At 35.9% G+C, this 20,495-nt stretch overlaps 1 protein-coding gene across 4 annotated transcripts in view; it reads left to right on the forward strand.

Moving 5' to 3' along the window:
- Window positions 1-20,495, forward strand: part of CATSPERT (catsper channel auxiliary subunit tau) — a 61,228-nt gene that overhangs the window by 21,630 nt on the left and 19,103 nt on the right. For 3 of the 4 annotated variants that reach the window (XM_016208845.2, XM_016208842.2, XM_087819666.1), the window contains 6 exons: window positions 555-660; window positions 2,596-2,659; window positions 4,417-4,460; window positions 5,695-5,991; window positions 15,193-15,250; window positions 18,951-19,009. In XM_016208845.2, coding sequence (XP_016064331.2) covers window positions 555-660; window positions 2,596-2,659; window positions 4,417-4,460; window positions 5,695-5,991; window positions 15,193-15,250; window positions 18,951-19,009 — 628 coding nt within the window. Of the gene's footprint in view, window positions 1-554; window positions 661-2,595; window positions 2,660-4,416; window positions 4,461-4,821; window positions 5,517-5,694; window positions 5,992-15,192; window positions 15,251-18,950; window positions 19,010-20,495 lie in introns of those variants that run through there. The other variant, XM_016208846.2, reaches the window with a different exon arrangement.

Raw genomic sequence — 20,495 nt, forward strand, 5'->3', positions numbered from 1 at the left:
ATTTGAAATAACCTATTCTGTCATTACCAGAAACAGCTCCTGAACATTTAAAAAATAATTGTGTGTATGTGTTTATAATTTTTACTCAGACCCAAAAGTTAACTCATAAACATTGAGCCGAATGACTAAGGAACCTCTTTTTTCCTAAGTCTGATGCATATATTCACATATTTGTGAATTTCCAGTTTTCTCTTAGAATTGATTTCTAGTTTTATACCATTGTGGTCAGAAAAGATGCTTCATATGATTTCAATCTTCTTAAATTTATGAAGTTTTTTTGTGTGTGGCTAACATGATCTATCTTGGAGAATGTTCCAAATGTGCTTGAGAAGAATATGTATTCTACTACTATTGGATGGAATGTTCTGTAAATATTAAGTTAACCTGATGTAATGTATAGTTTAGGTTCAATGTTTCCTTAAACAATATATTGTTGGTTTGCCTCTTTAAACATTTTTAAAAATGTATCATACTGTATGCATTCTTCTGTTTATCTACTATATATATTCTTCTTGTTTTTTAAATCTATAACACTCTGTGTTTTCTTTCTATAGGCTGGAAAAAATGAAAAAAGAATATAGAGATCTGCCTACGTGGGAAGAAAAAGCTACATATTTAGAAAAAGTTCTTGGTCCCAAATTGAAATATAGTGAACATAAGGTAATTACATTCTCCCATATACAGCTTTTAATACTTTTTATTTTAAAAGAGTATGATAATTAAAAGTGATGATCAGGTATTGTTTATGTTCTTGATATAGAAAATGTTATTCATGGTTCACGTACTCTACTATTTTGATAATGTGACATTCAGTAAATATTGATTGATAATATATAAGGTTTAGTATTTTAACAGCTTTGTTGAGATATAATTTGTATAGCATATAATTCACCCATTTAAAGTGTACAATTCAGTGGCCCTTAGTTTTGTGCTTCCATTGTTACAATCAATTTTAGAACATTCTTATTACCCCCAAAGAAACCCCACGCCTCTTAGTCTATACCCTTCAAATCCCCATGTTCCCTAGCCCTACTTTCTGTCTCTATAGATTTGCTTTTTCTAGACATTTCATATAAATGAAAACATACAGTATATGGTCCTTTATGACTTGCTTCTTTGACTTAGCATAGTGTTGTCAAGGTTCATCCTTGTTGTAGCATATATCAATACTTTATTTCTTATATTGCCAAATAATATTCCATTGTACAGATATACAACGTTTTATTTATCCATTCATCAGCTGACAGGCACTGGGTTGTTTTCACTTTGTAGCCACAGTATTATGAATTGCTGCTATGGACATTTGTGTGCAGGTTTTTATGTGACCGCATGTTTTTAATTTGGGAGGGGAGTATATACCTGGGAGTGGAATTACTGGATCACATAGTAATTCCCTGCTTATCTTTTTCAGGAATTACCAAACTCTTTTCCAAGCAGTTGCACAATTTTACGTTCAACCAGCAATGTATGAGGGTTCCACATCTTCTCCAATACTTATTTTCCTTTTTTTAAAAATGTAGCCATCGTAGCGGGTTTGAAGTGGTATCTCATTGTGGTTTTGATGTGAATTTCTCTAATGACCAATGATGTGAGCATCTTTTCATGTGCTTACTGGTCATTTGTATGTCTTCTTTGGATAAATATTTATTCATATCTCTTGCTGATTTTCTAATTGGGTTATTTGTATTTTTATTGATGAGTTGTAAAAGTTCTTTACACCTTTAGACCCTTATCAGATATATAAGTAAGGTTTAATATTTAGAAATGCAACCTAACCTCTGCATTTTTACCTGGCAATAAAGGATTCATAGGGGTTTCAGTAGATAGATAAACAAATGAAAAGGAATGGTAGTTACAACATATTGATATACCGTATTTATAATTTAGTACCTCTGCTATTATTGGACAGAGTTCTGCTGCTACAGAATAAATTGATTAGCATTACCAAACTGAATTGGTATTTTAGGGAGGTTTTGGGGGGTTATTCAGGAAAGGGACTATGGACTTTGGGTTCTTACTGAAAGATCAGTATTTTATAAAAGCCAATGATCACTCTACCTTATAATTCTTCTTGGAATTATGTAAACATCAACATCACTTTTCAACTCACAGGCCATAATGTATTTTAATATAAAGGTCATTTGTTTCCTGGGGGTATCCTCGAAGTTACAGTATGTCATTTACCTTGACATCTTTTTCTCTCGTACATTTGTCATTAAATACCCTTATCAATTCTTGGGTGTCCTCTCCCTGGAACTTCAGCTTTTAGCCAGTATGTCCCTCTCTTTAAAATAGTGCTATTTTTTGTTTGCTTTCCTCACAAACCCATATTCTTCTTGACTTCTGTAAATTTTTAAAAAATGTATTAAAAGTTATGAAGGCAAAGAAAAATGTTTTAGCTCTTTAAACATTTGTCCAACATTTATTTATTTCCTCCCTCCCTCCCTCCCTCCCTCCCTCCCTCCCTCCCTCCCTCCCTCCCTCCCTCCCTCCCTCCCTCCCTCCCTCCCTCCCTTCCTTCCTTCCTTCCTTCCTTCCTTCCTTCCTTCCTTCCTTCCTTCCTTCCTTCCTCTTTTCTTTCTTTTTTGCTTCTAGGGAAATAATATCTATGAGGCAGCTGAAAGCCAGTTTGAAAATCCTGAAGACACTGTAACATCAGGTTAAGAAAAACTAGTTTACTTTTTTGTTTATTATTCAGATAATTAAAACCAGGGTGATTCTATCACAAATGCAAAATTAGTAACTTGCTTTAAGTGGATTTCATATTTCAAAAGGGAAAAAATGTGTATTTCATTCTAGTTTTGGTACATAGTATTTATTTTATAACACTCTAAAGAAAAGACTTAGACTTAATTCAGTTATTTTAATGTTCCTTTCCTCCTTTAAGGACAAGAAAAAAGTTAAATTTTAACTGTGATCTATGAAAAGGTATTTTAAACATTGTCAACTATAGGGCTATTGGTCTCTTTTATGTAGAGGTGTGTGTGTGTGTGTGTAAGAGAAAGGGGGGAGGAAAAAGGGGGGAAAGGAAATTAAATTAACATTAAATTTGCAAACGTGCCACAGTTATCAGTAAGAGATTTAATTAATGGACAAACTCTACATGCAGTCTTTTTAAAAAAATCTCTGTAAAAAGATTCATTTAGAAAGTAAGTTAAAGTGGGTGTATAATACTGTAGCTTTAACATCTTAAATTCTGAAGGTGTGGACTAATGATTTATTGTTATAAGGCTTTTGCCACAGGTGACTTTTCTACTTCTCTGCTCTACTTCCCTGCTACATCAGGCTTCTTTATATTCCTTTGCTAACCCCAGAGGAACTACCAGCCTGGCAGAGCTGTACACTCATTGTTTACGTGTAGGGGAATCACATACCACTTTTGAAGCCTGGAAGTTAACCTCTTTCACTCACTGGTGGTCGCCATCTTTTCCTTTTTAAATTTATTAATTTTTTCACTTATCCAAAGAGTTTACTTCAAGTCCCATTGGGTCATCTAGTGACTTCTTTCCTTTTGGTAATCTTATGGTTTCCTATAGTCATAGCTAACATTTATTGATCATAGTGTTCCAGGCACTTTACTTGGGTTCTAGAAATCAATCCTCACAACAATCAATTGAGAGCACTATTATTATTTATCCACATTTTTACAGATGAGAAAACAGGATCAACAGGATCAAACAAATCAGTGGTCACACAGCCATTAAATGATAAGGATTGAATTTGAGCCAAGTCTGTTTGACCCAGGAGTGCAAGCATTTAACCATATTGCTGCTCCCATCTTACATATACTTGTATCATACCTATAAGATATCATTAGCTTATTTTACATATGAGAACGCCACACGGTTCAGAAAAATGAGCTGACCACAGTCATGCAGCTAATAATGACCATATAATTTTTTTTTACTAGACTTACACATTCCTTTGTATCTCAACTCTTTATTACTTCTCTTTCCCTTTCAGGTTTTCCTTTTCTATTTGCTAAAGATGTATTCTTTGTATTTCTAGAAGAATTTTACAAGTGCTTTAATCTGCCTCCCTTGAATGGTCTTTTCTCTCATGGGTTTATTCTAATCTGTTTTTCCAATCCCAACCTCATCACTGACCATCTGGGGTTTATTTTATTTTTATTTGCTCTTGACTTTTAGCAAAATATACTGTATACTGGTTTTTATGTCTTAATCGATGGATCTGAAATCTCATCAGTTTATATATATTTTCATTTTATCTTCACACTTTACATTCTCCCTACCTTCCAAGAGATTCATCTGTTTTCACTAAATAGTGTTTATTTAAGTAGTTTCTTTGATTTAAATTGTTCTTTGTTCTTGGTGAGAAAAAGTACAATAATTTATTAGTGTACACACATATAAACAATATGTTTATTTTATATGTAATAAAATGTTCTGTTAACAGATACCCCTCTTATAAGTGACGAAGCTGAAACTATTCCATCTGAGGTAAGGGAACTTGGAAGACAACTTCTAATAGTCACTATTTTTTAAAGGGATGAAGTATTTATAAATGGAGAATTATTTATAGATGGAAAAAAACACTAAGTTATTCAGGCTATCCTGGTTATTTTTGTTATGGCAATATCATTACAGTTACATGATTTATTTAAGTAAAATTATACTCTTAAAAGAGAAGTTTCAACATAAAATAGTAACGTTTAAAAATATATATGAAGATAGGGGACAAAAGGTGTTGATGAAGAGAAGGAGAACACAGGTAAAAGAGAAAGCATAAAGTTCTGCACAGTGGTCTAAGTCTATTTGCTCATCTGTTGAATGACAGATCATACTAAGTTATTTTTAAATCCCCTACCAAACTCAAAAAGATATAATTTTATTAAATATCTCTAGTTGGGGAATTATTCTTAAACACCTAGATCACATTCTGAAATTATTCTTAAACACCTGACCACATTCTTTACTTTTTCCCTATGGGATAATAGTCTGTATTTTATAATAGAAATAAGTAAAAATATAGTTCATATGATATTATTTGCTTTTGATCTAATTTTACAGAAGGTACATTCCATAAAGTAGTGAATCCCTATGTAAACTAATAAAAAATAAAAGATTCTTCTATATTACTTGACAAATGGGATTTAATGATTTCCATCCTTGGATCATTGGCTCCCAAATATCAGCAGAAGAGTTAGTATGTACTGTTTTCCCTAGTCCAGGGAGAGAGAGAAAAGACAAGAGAGAGAATTTTTCATACAGCTAAATTTATTTAGCTTAACAGTCTGTTCTTTATTATAAAATACCATTCTTTGTACTATTTTGCTATTAAAATTTCCTTTGTGGTAGAGCTGTGATTTTTTGACGTGCTGTTTGCTACTAAAATTCCCTCTATTTTATGATATATTGGTGATGGTATAACAGTAAAATGTTAGACTCCCTCAATCTTCTTTTTTGAGATGTTGCTGATTTATAACATCTGAACATGTGAGAACCCCTGATTTATAAAGTATGAGGACCATTCTGGATAATAGTCCATGGTCTCAGGCAAGTAGAGAATTGCTCCTCTTTTAATAAGGGCTGTAATAATTTACAAATATTGATGGTAACTTGTTATGATAAAGGATAAGGGTACAAATGATTTTAAGTCCAGTTCTGTTAGTTTTAAATATTTTCTAGTCAGTAATGATTAATTGGTAGCTTGTTTTATTGATATATTTTCTAGTTGATGAATAATGATGATGAGAAAAGCCTGACTGGACCGACTTTGAACCAGCCAGATAGAGATAGTTCAAGTGCTATTGCTCCTAAAAGTGTTGACTCAACTAAACACAGTGATATTCCACTGATCAATGTTCCTAAGAAAAAGAAGATAACCAGAGAGAATAAAATAACACCTTTAGAGGAACACCAACCAGAATCCACGACAGACCGAAGACAGAGTAATACACCCTTTCTACTGGAAGTGAAATTACCTGAAAAACATCCAAGCATTTTAAAAGGAGACTCAACTACATCAGAGGTAACATTGAAAAATATCCCTAATAATAAATCCAAGTAGAATACAGAGGAGGAACTTAGACTCATCTCCAACAGGAATTAAGTGGCAAAGTAACAGTCTAACCTCAGCTGGAAGGAAGAACACAAGCTTAGTTCCCCAGATCCAAAATCAAAAGGTAGCTTTCAAAGCCAAAATCCAAAGGAAGACCTTGAACTAAAGGTATCTCCCTCATTTTAGAAGTATAAGACTAAGAAAAACAAAATTGATTCATTTAAAATAACAAATTAAATACAAATAAATTGAAAATGCATTCAAATGTCTCCAAGTGGAAGTGTATCTAAGTATAGTAAACATTCCTACCCTATTTATACTCAAGTAAGGAGGAAAAAACCCTTAAAGGCAAAGCAAAGTGATCAGAGATACCAATAACGTAAGCTAGTCTCATGGGTTGGTGTAAAATTCAGCTAAAAGTGTAACAACAATAACAAAGTGTAAATTCAAAGGAAATTTAAAAGTCTGGGAAGTTATTTCAATGGAAATTTTTAATCAAACTGTCATATAATAAGAAATAGCATATGTTCTCCCTGTTATTAATAACTTTATAGTATAAAGTAAGAATTATCTGAACGTAAATTAAAATATACACTCGGGTAAAGTCTTTCTCAAAAGGACAGTTATTCTATTTAGATCTTTACATCTTATTTGAATTACTATTATAGGTAGCTCATAAAACAGTGTAAAAATATGTACTGGTCAGTGGGTAAACAATCTAAATTCTAAGTAAGGCTCTGCATCTAAATACTTCCACAAGCATGGGCACCTCAATCTCTAAGCCTATTTCCTCATCTGTTGAATGACAGGTCATACTAAGTTATTTTTAAATCCCCTACCAAACTCAAAAAGATATAATTTTATTAAATATTTCTAGTTGGGGAATTATTCTTAAATACCTAGATCAATAGCTCAACCAATATAACTTAAAAAGAATAACATTCTGGTTTTTACTGAATTTGGAAGTAATATGGTTAGTATAGAATATTTAGAAAATGGAAGTATAAAAACGAAAATAAAAGTAGTTATAATTCTACTGGAACATTTAACAATTTTGTTTCCTTTTAGTCTTTGCTATGCATATATACATATACCTTTTATTTATTTTTAAAAGCTTGACTCAAACTATATATAATTTTATACTTGTACTTTTTTATATTGTACTTTTTGAAACTAGATATTATAAGCATGCTACCTGAATTTTCTTAAAATTTTGAAAGATGCAGAATATCATCAAATATAGATATTAATTATTTCCAACGTATTCTATATTATTGGACATTAGTTTGAAATTAATATCCTTTTATTTAACTACTTATTTGGATCTGTGATTGTCTCCTTGTCTATTCATAGAAATGGCATGTCGACAGATTGCTCTCCAGAAAGATTGTATCACTTTGCATTCTCACCAGTGGTATTTGAGTATTAATGGTCTTTTAAATAATGACAGACCATGTTTTTTGTCCATTTTTTTTCTGTTGAATATTTGGTGGTTATGTTTAAGTATTATCATGAGGTCTTTTTCTTATAAGGATATTAACCATGTGTATATTCATGGCACATATTCATTCCTATGTAGTTTGCCTTTTCATTTCTTTATTAAGTCTGACTTCCAAAATCTTTATTTTTAATTTGACAAGTGAGTTATTTATTGCTGCATAACAGATCACTCCAAATTTAGCAGCTTAAAATAACCATTTTATTATCTCTCAAGATTCTGTGGGCTGACTGCCCTTATCTGGCAAGTTGCTTTGCTCCACTTGATGTTGGCTCATTCTGTAGTTATCTAGTTACTGGATTGTGCCGGAACACTAATGATGGCTCCTTTACATGTCTTATACCTGCATGAGAATAACTCCAAGTTTGAGCTCACTTGGGATGTATGGATATCTGGTTTGATATCTTTCTCTCTCTTTCTCTGTGTAATTTTTTAAAATGTTTTTATTGACTTGAGAGAGATAGATTGGGGGGCGGGGTGAGAGAGAGAGAGAGAAAAAACCATCAGTGTGAGAGAGAAGCATCGATCGATTGCCTCCCGCATGCACCCCGACCAGGGATCAAACCTGCAACCTGCGTATGTGCCATGACAGGGAATCGAACCGGCAACCTTTCGGTGCATGGAACAGTGCTCAACCAACTGGGCCGCACCGGCCAGGGCTCTCCGTGTACTCTTAACCTTAGGGGTTATCCTCTCCCTCTCTATCTGGCCTGTTCCTGTTGTGCCTCTATGTGGTCTTTCTAGCAAGGCGTCTGAACTTCTAATGGGGCTTCAAGACTAGCACTGGGTTACTTCTGCTGGATTTCGTTAGTTAAAGCAAGTCCCAGGCTCAGCCCTGATTCAGTAGGAGAGGGGACTCCATAAGGAGGTATTGTTCATTGGGGGTCATATTTGTAGATTAACCACCACAGATTAACTATCTCTAGCCCCAAGTAATTCATGTCCCTCCCACATATAAAATATACTTAGTCCACTCCCAAGATCCATAGTCTCATGCTCTTACTGCATCAGGCCTGGGCCTGAGGTACAGAATTTCAACATCTAAAACAGGCCCAGGTGAATGAGGCTTCTTGAGTATGGCTTCTCTCAATTTTAAGACCTGTGAATTGAAGATACCAGTTATCTGTCCCCTGCATACAAGAGTGAGTCAGGATCAGGAAAACTGAAATATTTTGAAGGTGGAAGAAAGGGAAAGGGAAGCATATAGTAAGCAGTTATTGGGCCATAGTAACTCTGAAGCTCCTGGCTCTGCCCTTGGGGCTTGGCTTTACCTTCTGAGTAATCCTCCCCACCCTCGTAAGAATGAACTTATATTTGTAATCAAGTTGCTTTGCAGTTCACGTCTTGTCTCTAGAAAGATGAGAGTTCAAGCCCTTCACTAAACTATGAATTCCATTTATAAAATTGTAACCCTTGAATAATGACTGATGGACAGATGGGAGATATGCCATGATCTCCCAAACTTTTTGTCTTTGCTAACTCTGTACTTTGAATTAACCCAAGTCACGCATGTGAATTGAACTGTCTTTTTTAATTCAACATTTTTTCACCTGGAAGTTTTTCTAATCTGTATGTTTTCTTTTCATAGATATAATGATGTTTTTAAACTGAGACTATAAAATAAAGATAAAAATAGTTTTCATGATATTTGGAGTAAGGGGGACTTTTCCAATTGATCAAAATAGACCTTCCTTTGAAATAGATCATTTAAAATTTTCTAGTCATTTTTATCTTTGCTCATACTTTTCTTTGGAAGGTTTTTTGTTCATTGGTATTTGAGATGGACTTTATCAGAGATTGTTCATTTAAAGCTTTTGGTACCAGACAAAAGGAAAGGAAGCATTTTATATTTCCAATAATTTTAACATTGCTGCATTAAGCTTTCCTTTACCTGTGAGGAACAGGAAAAATACCACTTGAAGCAGTAAATACCAGTGAACATCACTGAATTTTCAGAGTATTTCCATATTATTAGGCCAGCATTCCTTTACTTAGGTGGGCACCCTAGACTGATTGATGGTGCAGTGAGCTTGAAGAAATGTGTGTCTCCATTGAGGGGTAGCAGATTCTGTTTACTTTCTTCCAAGTCAGGCTTTTACTTGAATATTGTAAGTTACAGGTTGACTGGTTAGCCCTTCAATCTGTTTTCATCTTTACTAACCATTTTTAGACCGCGGGCAGTACTTACGTTTATTATTTTCCATCCCGTCCCCACCCCTTTCTTTCCTCCACCTTTCTTTGTCTTGTTTTTTTGCCCCAAGATGGTGATCCCAGTGAACTGCCTCACCAGACTCTCTTTCTAGTTGATTTTTAATTGTGTGCAGCAAATGGCAGGCACTGGCAGGACATTTGGGGGAGGGTAAGAGGGGAAAGGAAGGTTGAGGTTTTCTGCCCTACTGTCTTCCTGCTTTGGTGCTCTGATTCTGGCAAAGGATTTTCCTTCATATGTACAGCTACTGCTGGGTGCCCCCACCTCCATGACTTCAGCTAACACTGGGCTCTGGCTGGAGTGGTAACATTTTCTCACTGTTGCCCTCAACATCCCTTATTGGTTTCTTATCTGCACACACACCTTTTATTTATTTTAAAGTCTCTTTAAAGGAATTCTAATTCCTGCCCTAACTCTAACTAGTAATCTTCTCAGTTTCCTAGTATGCATACAGATTTTTCTCTATTTTTATATATATATCTGCTCATTTCACAGAAGCTTTGTAAAAACTCAGATTATCATCTTGACCTTAATGTTCATAATGATTTTTTTAAAGTACGTAATTGAAAATGATGCAAGCTTATTATGAAACGTCAAGCAGCACCCCCAAAAATACAAGAAAGAAAGCTTATAATTCCACCACCTAGAAATTATTGGTGTTAATAGTTAATATGTGGTGAACATCATTACATAAATCTTTCCATATTGTGGAGACAGCTCTCTGACTCACTTCTCTGCATGTCTTGTGAGAGGCGCAGGATTCCTTTCCACTGCATGTGCAGTTGTTATCTGCCCTCTTCCTATCACCTTGTGGGAACTAGGACTTGAGGAACTGATACAGTTACTGCAATTGCTCTAAGTAATAATCTGTCCTTTCTCTCTGACTCAGGAGACTCATGTCTTCTACCAGCATGCACAAAATTGTGGCAGGCTAACTTGTTAGCTTACAAGTAGGATAAGTTTTTGACAACTTTGGTGACAAGATGGGATAATTTCAGGCATGGCTTTCTGAAAGATGCAGGACAAGGACTCTGGTCTGATCATTTGGATTTAGTGGAAGCCCATGGGAATTGGTAGTCAACATGCTCACCAAATTGTATGATCAGTCAGCCAGTAAACAGTCCTCCACTCCATTGCCTGTTAATGAGGGGGAATTGGAGAGGTTGTTGCAAGCCAAGTGTGGGGAAGTAGGTTCAAAACCACCTGCCTGAACAGTGCTCTGGTTGTTGCTGATTATCCTCCAGGTGGAGAGACTTCCTTGCCAATCTGATGATCTACCTCAGTCTATTCCTATTTAACAATTAGTACTAAGATCTGCCCTGGGTGAGAAGATTCTGCTCTCTGACAGTAATTACAGAAATGCATACCAACACTGAAGATGACAGAATAGGAATTCATGACTCCTATGGACAGAAACCAAGTGAATCATTAGAATTTAGGCAGGTTTGCTTGGGAGATGAGAGTACAGACTGTGTAATACCTATAAAGGAAGGGTGGCAACAGCTGGGCCAACTTATGGCCAACTCCTGTAGTATATAGTAACAATCTTACAACCGTTTTAAAATAACAATAGAATATCTCAGTTTTTTTATAGTGGGTTTTGGCTGCTATAAAGTAGTCTTGGCCCTTCTGAGAAGATTTCCCTGGAACAGATGAACTCTTGTGGGAAACCACACACAGGCATTGACTTGTATGCCTGCTCTTACTGCCCTGAATTGGGTACATAATGCTGATGGTGATACCCTAGGAAATGAGAAACTGAACCAAAGAAATACAGATAAATTATCACAGTTAGCTTTCCCTGGGTAACTCCTCTAGCCTCCATGTCGAAAACAGGTAAGAATTTATGAGATGTCATCATGGTAAGGGACAGCAGATGCCCTGGATTGAAGTAGGCTTCACAAAATAGCTCACTACTGTGCAAACCAATTTCAAGCCATTCGAGAACACACAAACTTCATGGCCCTAGTCAGAAAGCAGTGTGTTTATGGCTGCTGAGTCAAGGCATTCCCAAAGATGAAGTAGATGGTGTCAGCTATGAAGACCTTGCTGCCTGGTACAGAGTGTTGGGAAGACCAACAACAATAAAATTTTGTTGGATTGAGTCATGAATTGCTGGTATACCGCTCAAAACTGAAAGTAAATGTGAAGCCCTGTTAAGTGGCATGGAGTTGCTTTCTCCTTCTGCAACCCATGACGCCTCCATTCCCCCTTATCTTAATCTCAGCTGCTTAAAGAGAAATATGTTTGGAGGTGGAGCTTAGGTCTCCTTGTCCCTAAAGGAGATAGAAGGCTCTATACAGCCATTCAAGTTTGCTGGAGAATTTCAGAGAGGGTAGGGACCTAATCTCTCATGGCTCTGTTGGATATGGGTGTCCAAATCTCTATCTTATGTGGACCTGTGGAAAGCACAATCACTTAGATTCAGTTTATGGGGTTTGACTAGGTTCACAATGGGGAAGGGAACTAATGTAACCTTCTGGATGGGGCTCTGTATGTGAATTGAATGTACTGTTGTTTCTATATCTGAATGTGTAGTAGAAATGATTGTGTTACATACTTGTTCATCTTCCTTCCGTAAGTGCCAGAGGAATTGGAAGAGCCACATGTAGAGAAATACTGGTGGGAAACGTAAGTCACTACCCAACTTGTCCCCCTGTGCTCTCCCAGGTGGCCAAACACAAACACTGTAATCCTAGGAGAACAAAGGGCAATCACAGCCTTCACTAAGGATTTAAAGGCTACAGGGAAAGTAAGAGATGCATTATCTCAGTACAACAACCCAGTGAAATTTGCTAAAGGAGTTGGATACTTACAGTGGATTATCACCAACAGAATCCAGTTGTTGCTTCCATATCCCAGCTGTTCCAAATATTGTGACTATAAGTGAATCTGTTATATAGACTAATGGCACTTGGTATGCTCTCGGACATTGCCAACACCACCTGTGCTATACCACTGATACCTGAGGATCAAGATCAGTTTCCTTATGTTTTTAGTATTCCTCTAGGTGTACCTACTTGTACCTGCCATTTGTCACCAGTGAGTGGGTCAGCATTTAGCATGATGTCCCTCTGACGTCCACAGCTTTCACTACGTAGATCACTTCCTACTGGTCAGCAAGTCAAAAGCCTTAGTTTCAACAGCCTTGAATGTGGTATTACAGCTCCACCAGCAGAAGTGGCTAATAAACCATGACTAAATGCATGGGCCTACTTACCAGATAAAGTTCATTCGGATTATCTGAGCAGAATCATAATATTCAGTCATTCAGGCAGTAAAAAACTTTTGTCTCTTTGCCCAACCCTCTTCCACCAACTCCATAAGGATGCCCAGCACCTTGTTGGACTCTGAGTCTGGGAGACAGTATTGGCTGATCTACAAATCAGTATGTTTTTAGTGGAGCCCAAGCCAACAAGCTGAGTTAGAAGCTGTTCAGCAAGCTGTGATACACTATCTTTGGGGTCCAACAATCCTAATAATTCTCCTGAGCTATAGATTCCTGTGCTGATTTGAGCCCCTGCCTAAAAACTCTTCTGGGGTTTTGGACTTGTTCTCCTCAAACACAGCTATCAAGTGTCCCCCTTTTGGAAAGCAGTTATTACCTTGAGTACCTAGTACCAAGAGCTACTGAACTCAGTGAACACCTTACCTGTAGAGGCCTTGTGACTCTTAGGCTTTTTGTTCCAATTTTGGGATGGGTCAAGTTGGGCTCAGCAACTAACAAGGTGGAAAGGGCCCAATAAGCTTTTCAAATGGAAACAGAATATTCAAGAACACAGCCTGGCTCTAACATATCTCTGCTTTACAATGTGGCAGTTACCCCTTTACAGAAATCATATTCCTCCCTCTGCCTCCTGAAGATCAGTGGCTCCACTGTCTGCTGACTTACCTGGTTTCTGATGAAAAATAGCTGTTAACCTTATTGAAGAGCTTTTGTACATAATGAGTCACTTCTCGCTGCTTTCAAATTCTCTGGTTTTTGGCATTTTGATTACAGTATGTCTTTGTGTACATCTCTTTGAGTTTATCCTCCTTGGAGTTTATCAAGCTTTTTGGATGTGTAGATTCATGCCTGTCATTAAATTTGGGAAGGTTATGGCCATTATTTCTTCAAATATTCTTTCCCACCCTTTCACTCTCTTCTCCTGTGACTCCCATAATGTATATGTTGGTATTCCTCATGGTTGTCCCCAGGGTCCTGGAGACACTGTTCATCTTTCTTGAATCTTTTGTTTCTGCTGCTCAAACTGGATAATTTTGATCTCTTATCTTTTATTCACTGATTCTGCCTTCTGTCTGCTTCTATGTGCTCTTAAACTCCTTGAGTAATTTTTTCATTCCAGTTACGATATTTCCTGATTCAGAATTTCTACTTGGTTCCTTTTAATAATTTCTATCTCTTTATTTAAAATTTGTTTATACATAGTTTTGTTGTTGTTTAGTTCTTTGTCTTTGATTCTTTTTAGTTCTTTGAGCATATTTAAGAAATAAAATTTAAAAATTGTTTTAAAATAAATTTTAAAAATTGTTTTAAAATAAATTTTAAAAATTGTTTTAAAATTTTTGTCTGGTAAGTCCAATGCCTGGACTTCCTCAGGGTATTTCTATCTTTTTCTTATTTTCTGTGAATGGGTCATATTTTCTGTTTTTTGTATGCATTATATTTTTATGGAAATTGGGCATTTTAAATATTATAATGTAACTCTAGAACTTAGATTATTCTTCTCCATATTATGAAATATTTTTGTTGATTTTTGAGGGCTGCAATCATCTATTTCTTTTGTGACTTACCCTAACTATTTTGCAAAGACTATATTCCTTGTCAATCTGTTCAGTCACTGAAGTCTGTGTTCCATTATGTCAGTAGCCAGGTAACGCCCAGTGGATTTCTTAAAATACCAAAATTTACCTATCCTTTTAAAATTAACCAGCCCTCTGGTTTCTGTAAGTTTTATACTAGATTCTGGGGTTTAAAATTATTGATCTGTCAGTCTTTGACAATTTCTATTTCTTTCAGTTAGAGGGACCAATTCCTTGAGCACCCTACTCTACCATTTTGTATAATGCCACTTCTCCCTTCTCTTTTGATGTATGCTTTCTTTGATATTAATCTTATTTTATTTTTTCTTTTAATTTATTAGTTTTTCCCCCCTGAGGCTTAGACAGAACAAGAAGGGGTCAGTGATATACAAAGTAATATGTGGTTTGTGTTTTTTTAATCCTTCCCAGTTCCTACCTCAACAACCTACTAATACAATGTTTCAGCCATGAAAATTATCTTATCACCTCCAGTTGCACTGGTTAAATTATAAATGAATTCTTTTCTTTAAGATAAAGCCAAATGATAACATTGGATCTCATTTTATTATTATTTGTAACCATCAATAATACTAAGTTTAAAATTTATATTGATATTTAATTATTGTTTCTATTAACTTTTTCTGGCCTGTTTTTATTTCAGAGTTCACATTATTCCCTTATTTCACCAAATGAATATGTAAAGTTCCCTAATTTTTCAGGTAAGTTATTATTTGTATATGTATTCTTATAATTTTCAAATATTCAGTGAAATTGAAAACATGAACTCATGATTATCAATATTTTCTTTTGAAATGTAAATCACATTATTTTATGATAACTGGCATGAAAAAGCTGTAGAATTACAATATTAGTGGGAAATCAAGCAGAGCAAAATGCAAGTGGCCTTAAAATCCTAGATAATGTTTATTTTTTATGTCTTATAATATTAGTAAACCATTTATTATGTTTATCTGTGTTTACAAACATTTTAGCTATCCTGTAGATCTGTTAGTGAAGAGGTTTTTCTAATTCAAAGAGTTGTTCAGTGATATTATTATGAAAACATATTCAACATATCAGTAAACCCAAAGGTGATAATCGAAATACTTAACTAGTACAGCATGAGTATGGAACAGCCAAATCAGACGATACTGTTGGATCAGCGTTTTGGAGGTTTCTTGCTGTGCCGTATTGGGGCTGCAGGAAATTAGAGAGTCCTAAGAGAATCAAAGTAGCCAGGGCAATGAATGAACATTTTTAGGCAGCAACTTTTTACAAATTAGTACAGAAATGTTTTAATATATAACAGTTGGAACAGTCATAACTGTGTCGTGACTGAATATCCATCCAGAGGTGCCTGCAGTATTATAAAAAGAAGGTAACTAGAACATTTGATGGAAGATGAGCACGCAAACACGTTTCTTTGTAACATGCAAGCACCTTTGGGTTGTAGAGAGAATTCTCCAATTAAGGACTTGTGGGGAAAGATAGCAAATAAAGTGTGATTGAGAAGTATATTTTTATTTTATTACTTTTAAAATGTTATGTTTCAATTATAGTCGACATTCAGTATTATATTAGTTTCAAGTGTATAGCATAGTAGTTAGACAATCATATAAAAAACAAAGTGATTCCCCTGATAATTCAAGTACCTGCCTGGTACCATACATACAGTTATTACAGTGTTATTGACTATATTCCCTATGCTGAACTTTACATTCCCATGACAGTTTTGTAACTGCCAATTTGTGAAGAAGTATATTTTTAGAACAGAGTATCCAGAAGGGAAATTTGGCTTATCTTGAATAGCTGAATGTGATGAAATAAAAATGATTAGAAATTAATGCTTTAGCCATATATGTTTTTGTATTTTTACATATATACATGTATTTATACATCTGTTCTATACAATGATAACAGTTCTAAGAACGTATTGAGGTGCAGGAAGCTATTTTGTAACATAGGATTGTCAGTTTCAGAAACTAATACTTTAAACATCAGGAAAAATTGAAAGTACACCCAAGTTGTTGTTTATTCTAGAAGAAAAAGTGACCATTGGGAATAACATTCAGTAGTAATAAGATATCTTGGGAGATTGGGATACTTAGGTAACCATAATATGATTTCTATAAAACTTTTATTCTAATATCCTTTGGGTTCTTCTAATCATAGGACAGCGATTTTCAACCAGTGTGCTATGGCACACCGGTGTGCCACAAGAATTTTTAAAACACATAATACCTGACTATTTAGTAAGGGGCACTGACCTCTTTTCCCTTAGGTTGTCAAGTTAAAAAATGACATCAACACAACAATAGCCGTCCAGTGTGATTGAATCAAAATTATACCTATTTTTTTGTCAGATCGGCAAAAAATGTAACGTATTTTTTGGTGTGCCACAGAATTTTAGTATTTAGTTTATGTGCCATGAGATGAAAAGGTTGAAAGTTGCTTCCATAGAAGAACTTTGGGAGCAAATCTAATAGAACAGCCAGCAAGCTCCTTATTCTGTTATTTCCAACTATTCTTGAAAATGCAAAACATTCTACCAAGTAACAGAAAATATTAATGCAGGGTTAAACTGGATCTCACCCCTGCCTTGCCACTAACTAGCTCTGTGACCTTCAGCTATCATTTGTCTTACAAAAGCCTCAATTTCTCCATTTTAAAAGTGAAAGAAGGTAACTAAATACTAAAAATAAGTATTTGAGTACTTCCTGTGGCTGCCTTATATTGCCTTATTTAATCATCATAACTTTGTAAACACTTTACATAGATTATTTAGTATTTTTACAAGCGTGTGAGGTTGACACTACTATCCTAGCTTTGCAGATGATGCAACTGAGGTATGGAAAGGCTGAGTAATTTGAAAAGATGTAAAAAGCCTGTGAAACAAGCCAGTAGCCCAGTCTCCTCTGAAGAGTGAAGAGCCTTTGCTTGTGAGCAGTGTCAAATCCAGTACAGAGCTGGGAAGAATGACTATGGGATATCTTTTTTTCAAGCAAAGACTTAGGGTAGGAAATGGGGTTTGTTATCTTATTGCTCACTCCTGTCTTGCTCTTGAGCAGGCCACAACCTTTACTGGATTTTTTTCTCATTTTTTAAAATGAGAGAGATGGTTTTAAGACTATGGGATCTCCTGTATATCTAAAAATCTATGTTCCGGAACACAAGCTATTTAAGATTGCTAATATATATTTTAAATGGTTTTGTTGTACTTTGCGTTACACTTTTCAGTTTTCTCATGCAGACCAGTCTTATATGATTAACCCAGTACTTCTACAGATACATTATATAAAATGCAGACATTGAAGGCTTTATTTAGTGGGGCTCATATAGTGCTCCTGCTGAATGCCTTGTGTTATTACCTGTGAGCGCATTAGAGGCATGTGCCTACCTCGGTTACTTTGAGCTACTTTCATAGATACTCCCTAACTCCTGATACTTACGCACATATATTTTATCCTAGCATCACGATTCATTGAAGGCCAGGGCCATTCCACTCCATGCTTTATGAATGCTTTTAGTTTACCACCATAAGAATTCTCTCTCAAGTCAGGAATTGAATTGTTAAGGAAATGGCAAAATTATTCATGAAAGCTATCCAGAATGTAGATTACTGTCCACACAGTCTTACAGAGTTGGATATATAGCAGATGTGTGGTGGAAGATTACCCAAGGGGCTGCTAGAGGATAGGCTAAAATGAGGCTCCAGTCAGGATGAGCGAAAGCAATCTTTTAAACATCCAGCCAAGCACAGCTTGGAGTAATGTTTCATTTTTAACAGCCACAGAAACATTCAGGACCGCCTAGAGCACATGAGTAGTAGTTGGGTATTTTGTTGTTGTGGCTGCTGCTGTTTTAGTTTTTAATTTTTGAACTGGCATTAAGAGCCAGAAAAGTAGAAGTCCTCAATACAAACATTGACTGTAATCTGACTAAAAGACTAATCTTTCATGTACATAAATTACAGAGCATGATGGCATTTAATTTTAATCACTTGTATGCATTTTAATAATACTATTGAAAATAACAGTTGGAGTTTTTAATGACAGACCCAAGGGGCAGAGATTCAAGGGAGCAGTAATGATAGCAACAATAACGTTTGCATTCATCGTGTGCTTATTATGTTCCACACACAGTGTTACATACTTCAGCCCTTCAGATCACACAAACCTATGGAGGGGGATTTTCATCGTTTGACAAATGAGGAAACAGAGGGAGTCCAGATAACTTGTCTAAAGTTAGATGGGTCATTAGTTACAGAGACTATTTGAGAAAAAGCAGTCTGGCTCCAGAGTGTGCGCTCCTAATAGCTATGCTACACAATCATTAGTTAGAGATGTGTGTGTAGAACATGCTTGTCAAGTGGGACAAGTGCCAACTTATTTATATAATTATTTTTAAAAATTTTTTCAGATGAGATAATGCAAGATAAGACCTATGGATGGCTAAACACAAATAAAAAAGGAAAATCAGTAAGTAGATGATATAGACTTTAAAAACCATTGTTAACATTTTACATTGTTTTGAATAAATATTTTAATTTGATTATTATAAAGCAATATAAATATAACATTAACTTTAGCAGACTACACTGTTGAATTCTTTACTTCTGCCTCCCCCAAAATAGCTGTTGCTTAATAAGCAACTCACAATATTTCCAGGAAAGCGTAGGTTATCTTTGCCCATCTATTGTGATGTGAACAGTTTTGAAGAAGCCATTCTCCTCATCCCAATTGCCCATTAATACTTGAAGTGAATGATATTGGATTCCTTTCTTTGAAAAAATTTAGTTGTTCAAGATTCAACTGTCTGCATGCCGGGCTACCAGCAGGAAGCATTTGGGAACCGGAGCAGGGCCGTGTGGCTCGGGGTGAGTGGGGCGGGAAGGAAGCACTGAGCTGAGGAGAGAAGGGGAACTTGTTCTGCTTCCCGCTTCGCACTCAGTGACCAGAGCCCGCTCACACAGGCAGACGATTGTAGACCCTAACGGAAGCATCAGTGCTTTTCCTCGCAATTTTTAATGACTTAACTGCCTCCTCAGTTCTGGACATTGGAACCCCAGGCCAATACTTTTTTGTAGAGGGTAGAATTTGATACAAGAATGTCTTGGACTCCAAGCAAAGGGGTTAGTCACTTTAAGGACAGCAATCTCAAATTTTCAAGACATTACTGATCCTAATGTTCAATCCAGTTGTCCCAGTATTCAAAGTACTCAAAGTATTTCTTCCTGACTGATTCAAGCACCTAAAAATAGCATAAAAATCCCATAAGATTACTGGCCTAAACTTTTATTTAGGGAAGAAAAAAAAAAAAAAGCATATCTTTAAGGCGTCATGTTACAGCGGGAGTACAAGATTTTTTTTTATTTTTTATTCCTCACCCGAGGATATTTTTTCCATTGCTTTTCAGAGAGAGTGGAAGGGAGGGAGAGAGAAACATCGATGTGAGAGAGATGCATCGATTGGGTTGCCTCCCGCATGTGCCCTGACCTACCAAGGGCCAGGGATCGAGCCCGCAACTGAGGTGCATGCCCTTGACTGGAATCAAACCCAGGACCCTTCAGCCCACAGGCCGACGCTCTAACCAGGAGTATAAGGTTTTAAGTGAGAAGACTTGGATCCTGGCATCATTCTCTTCCCTATTCACTGAAAGTTAAATGGGGATTAATTCATGAGACATTTTTTTGAATACCTGTGATATAGCAGGCCCCATCCTAGTTAACAGTTAATGATACACTATAGGTGGGCACACATTAGGCTTTTTATGTGCATTATTTTTTAACCCTCACAACAAGATAGACATTGTTATTGCTTAAATTTTGCAGATGAGTAAACTGAGGCTCAGTGAGGTTAGATAAGCTGTACGGTGTCACACAGTAAGGGAGCTGGGATTTGATCAACCACCTCCTGCCACCCGGCCTCGAGTAACTAAAAATACACCAGTGAATGCAGCCAACAG

The sequence above is a fragment of the Miniopterus natalensis genome, chromosome 8, assembly GCF_054644295.1.
Source record: "Miniopterus natalensis isolate mMinNat1 chromosome 8, mMinNat1.hap1, whole genome shotgun sequence".
In the NCBI taxonomy this organism is placed as follows: Eukaryota; Metazoa; Chordata; class Mammalia; order Chiroptera; family Miniopteridae; genus Miniopterus; species Miniopterus natalensis.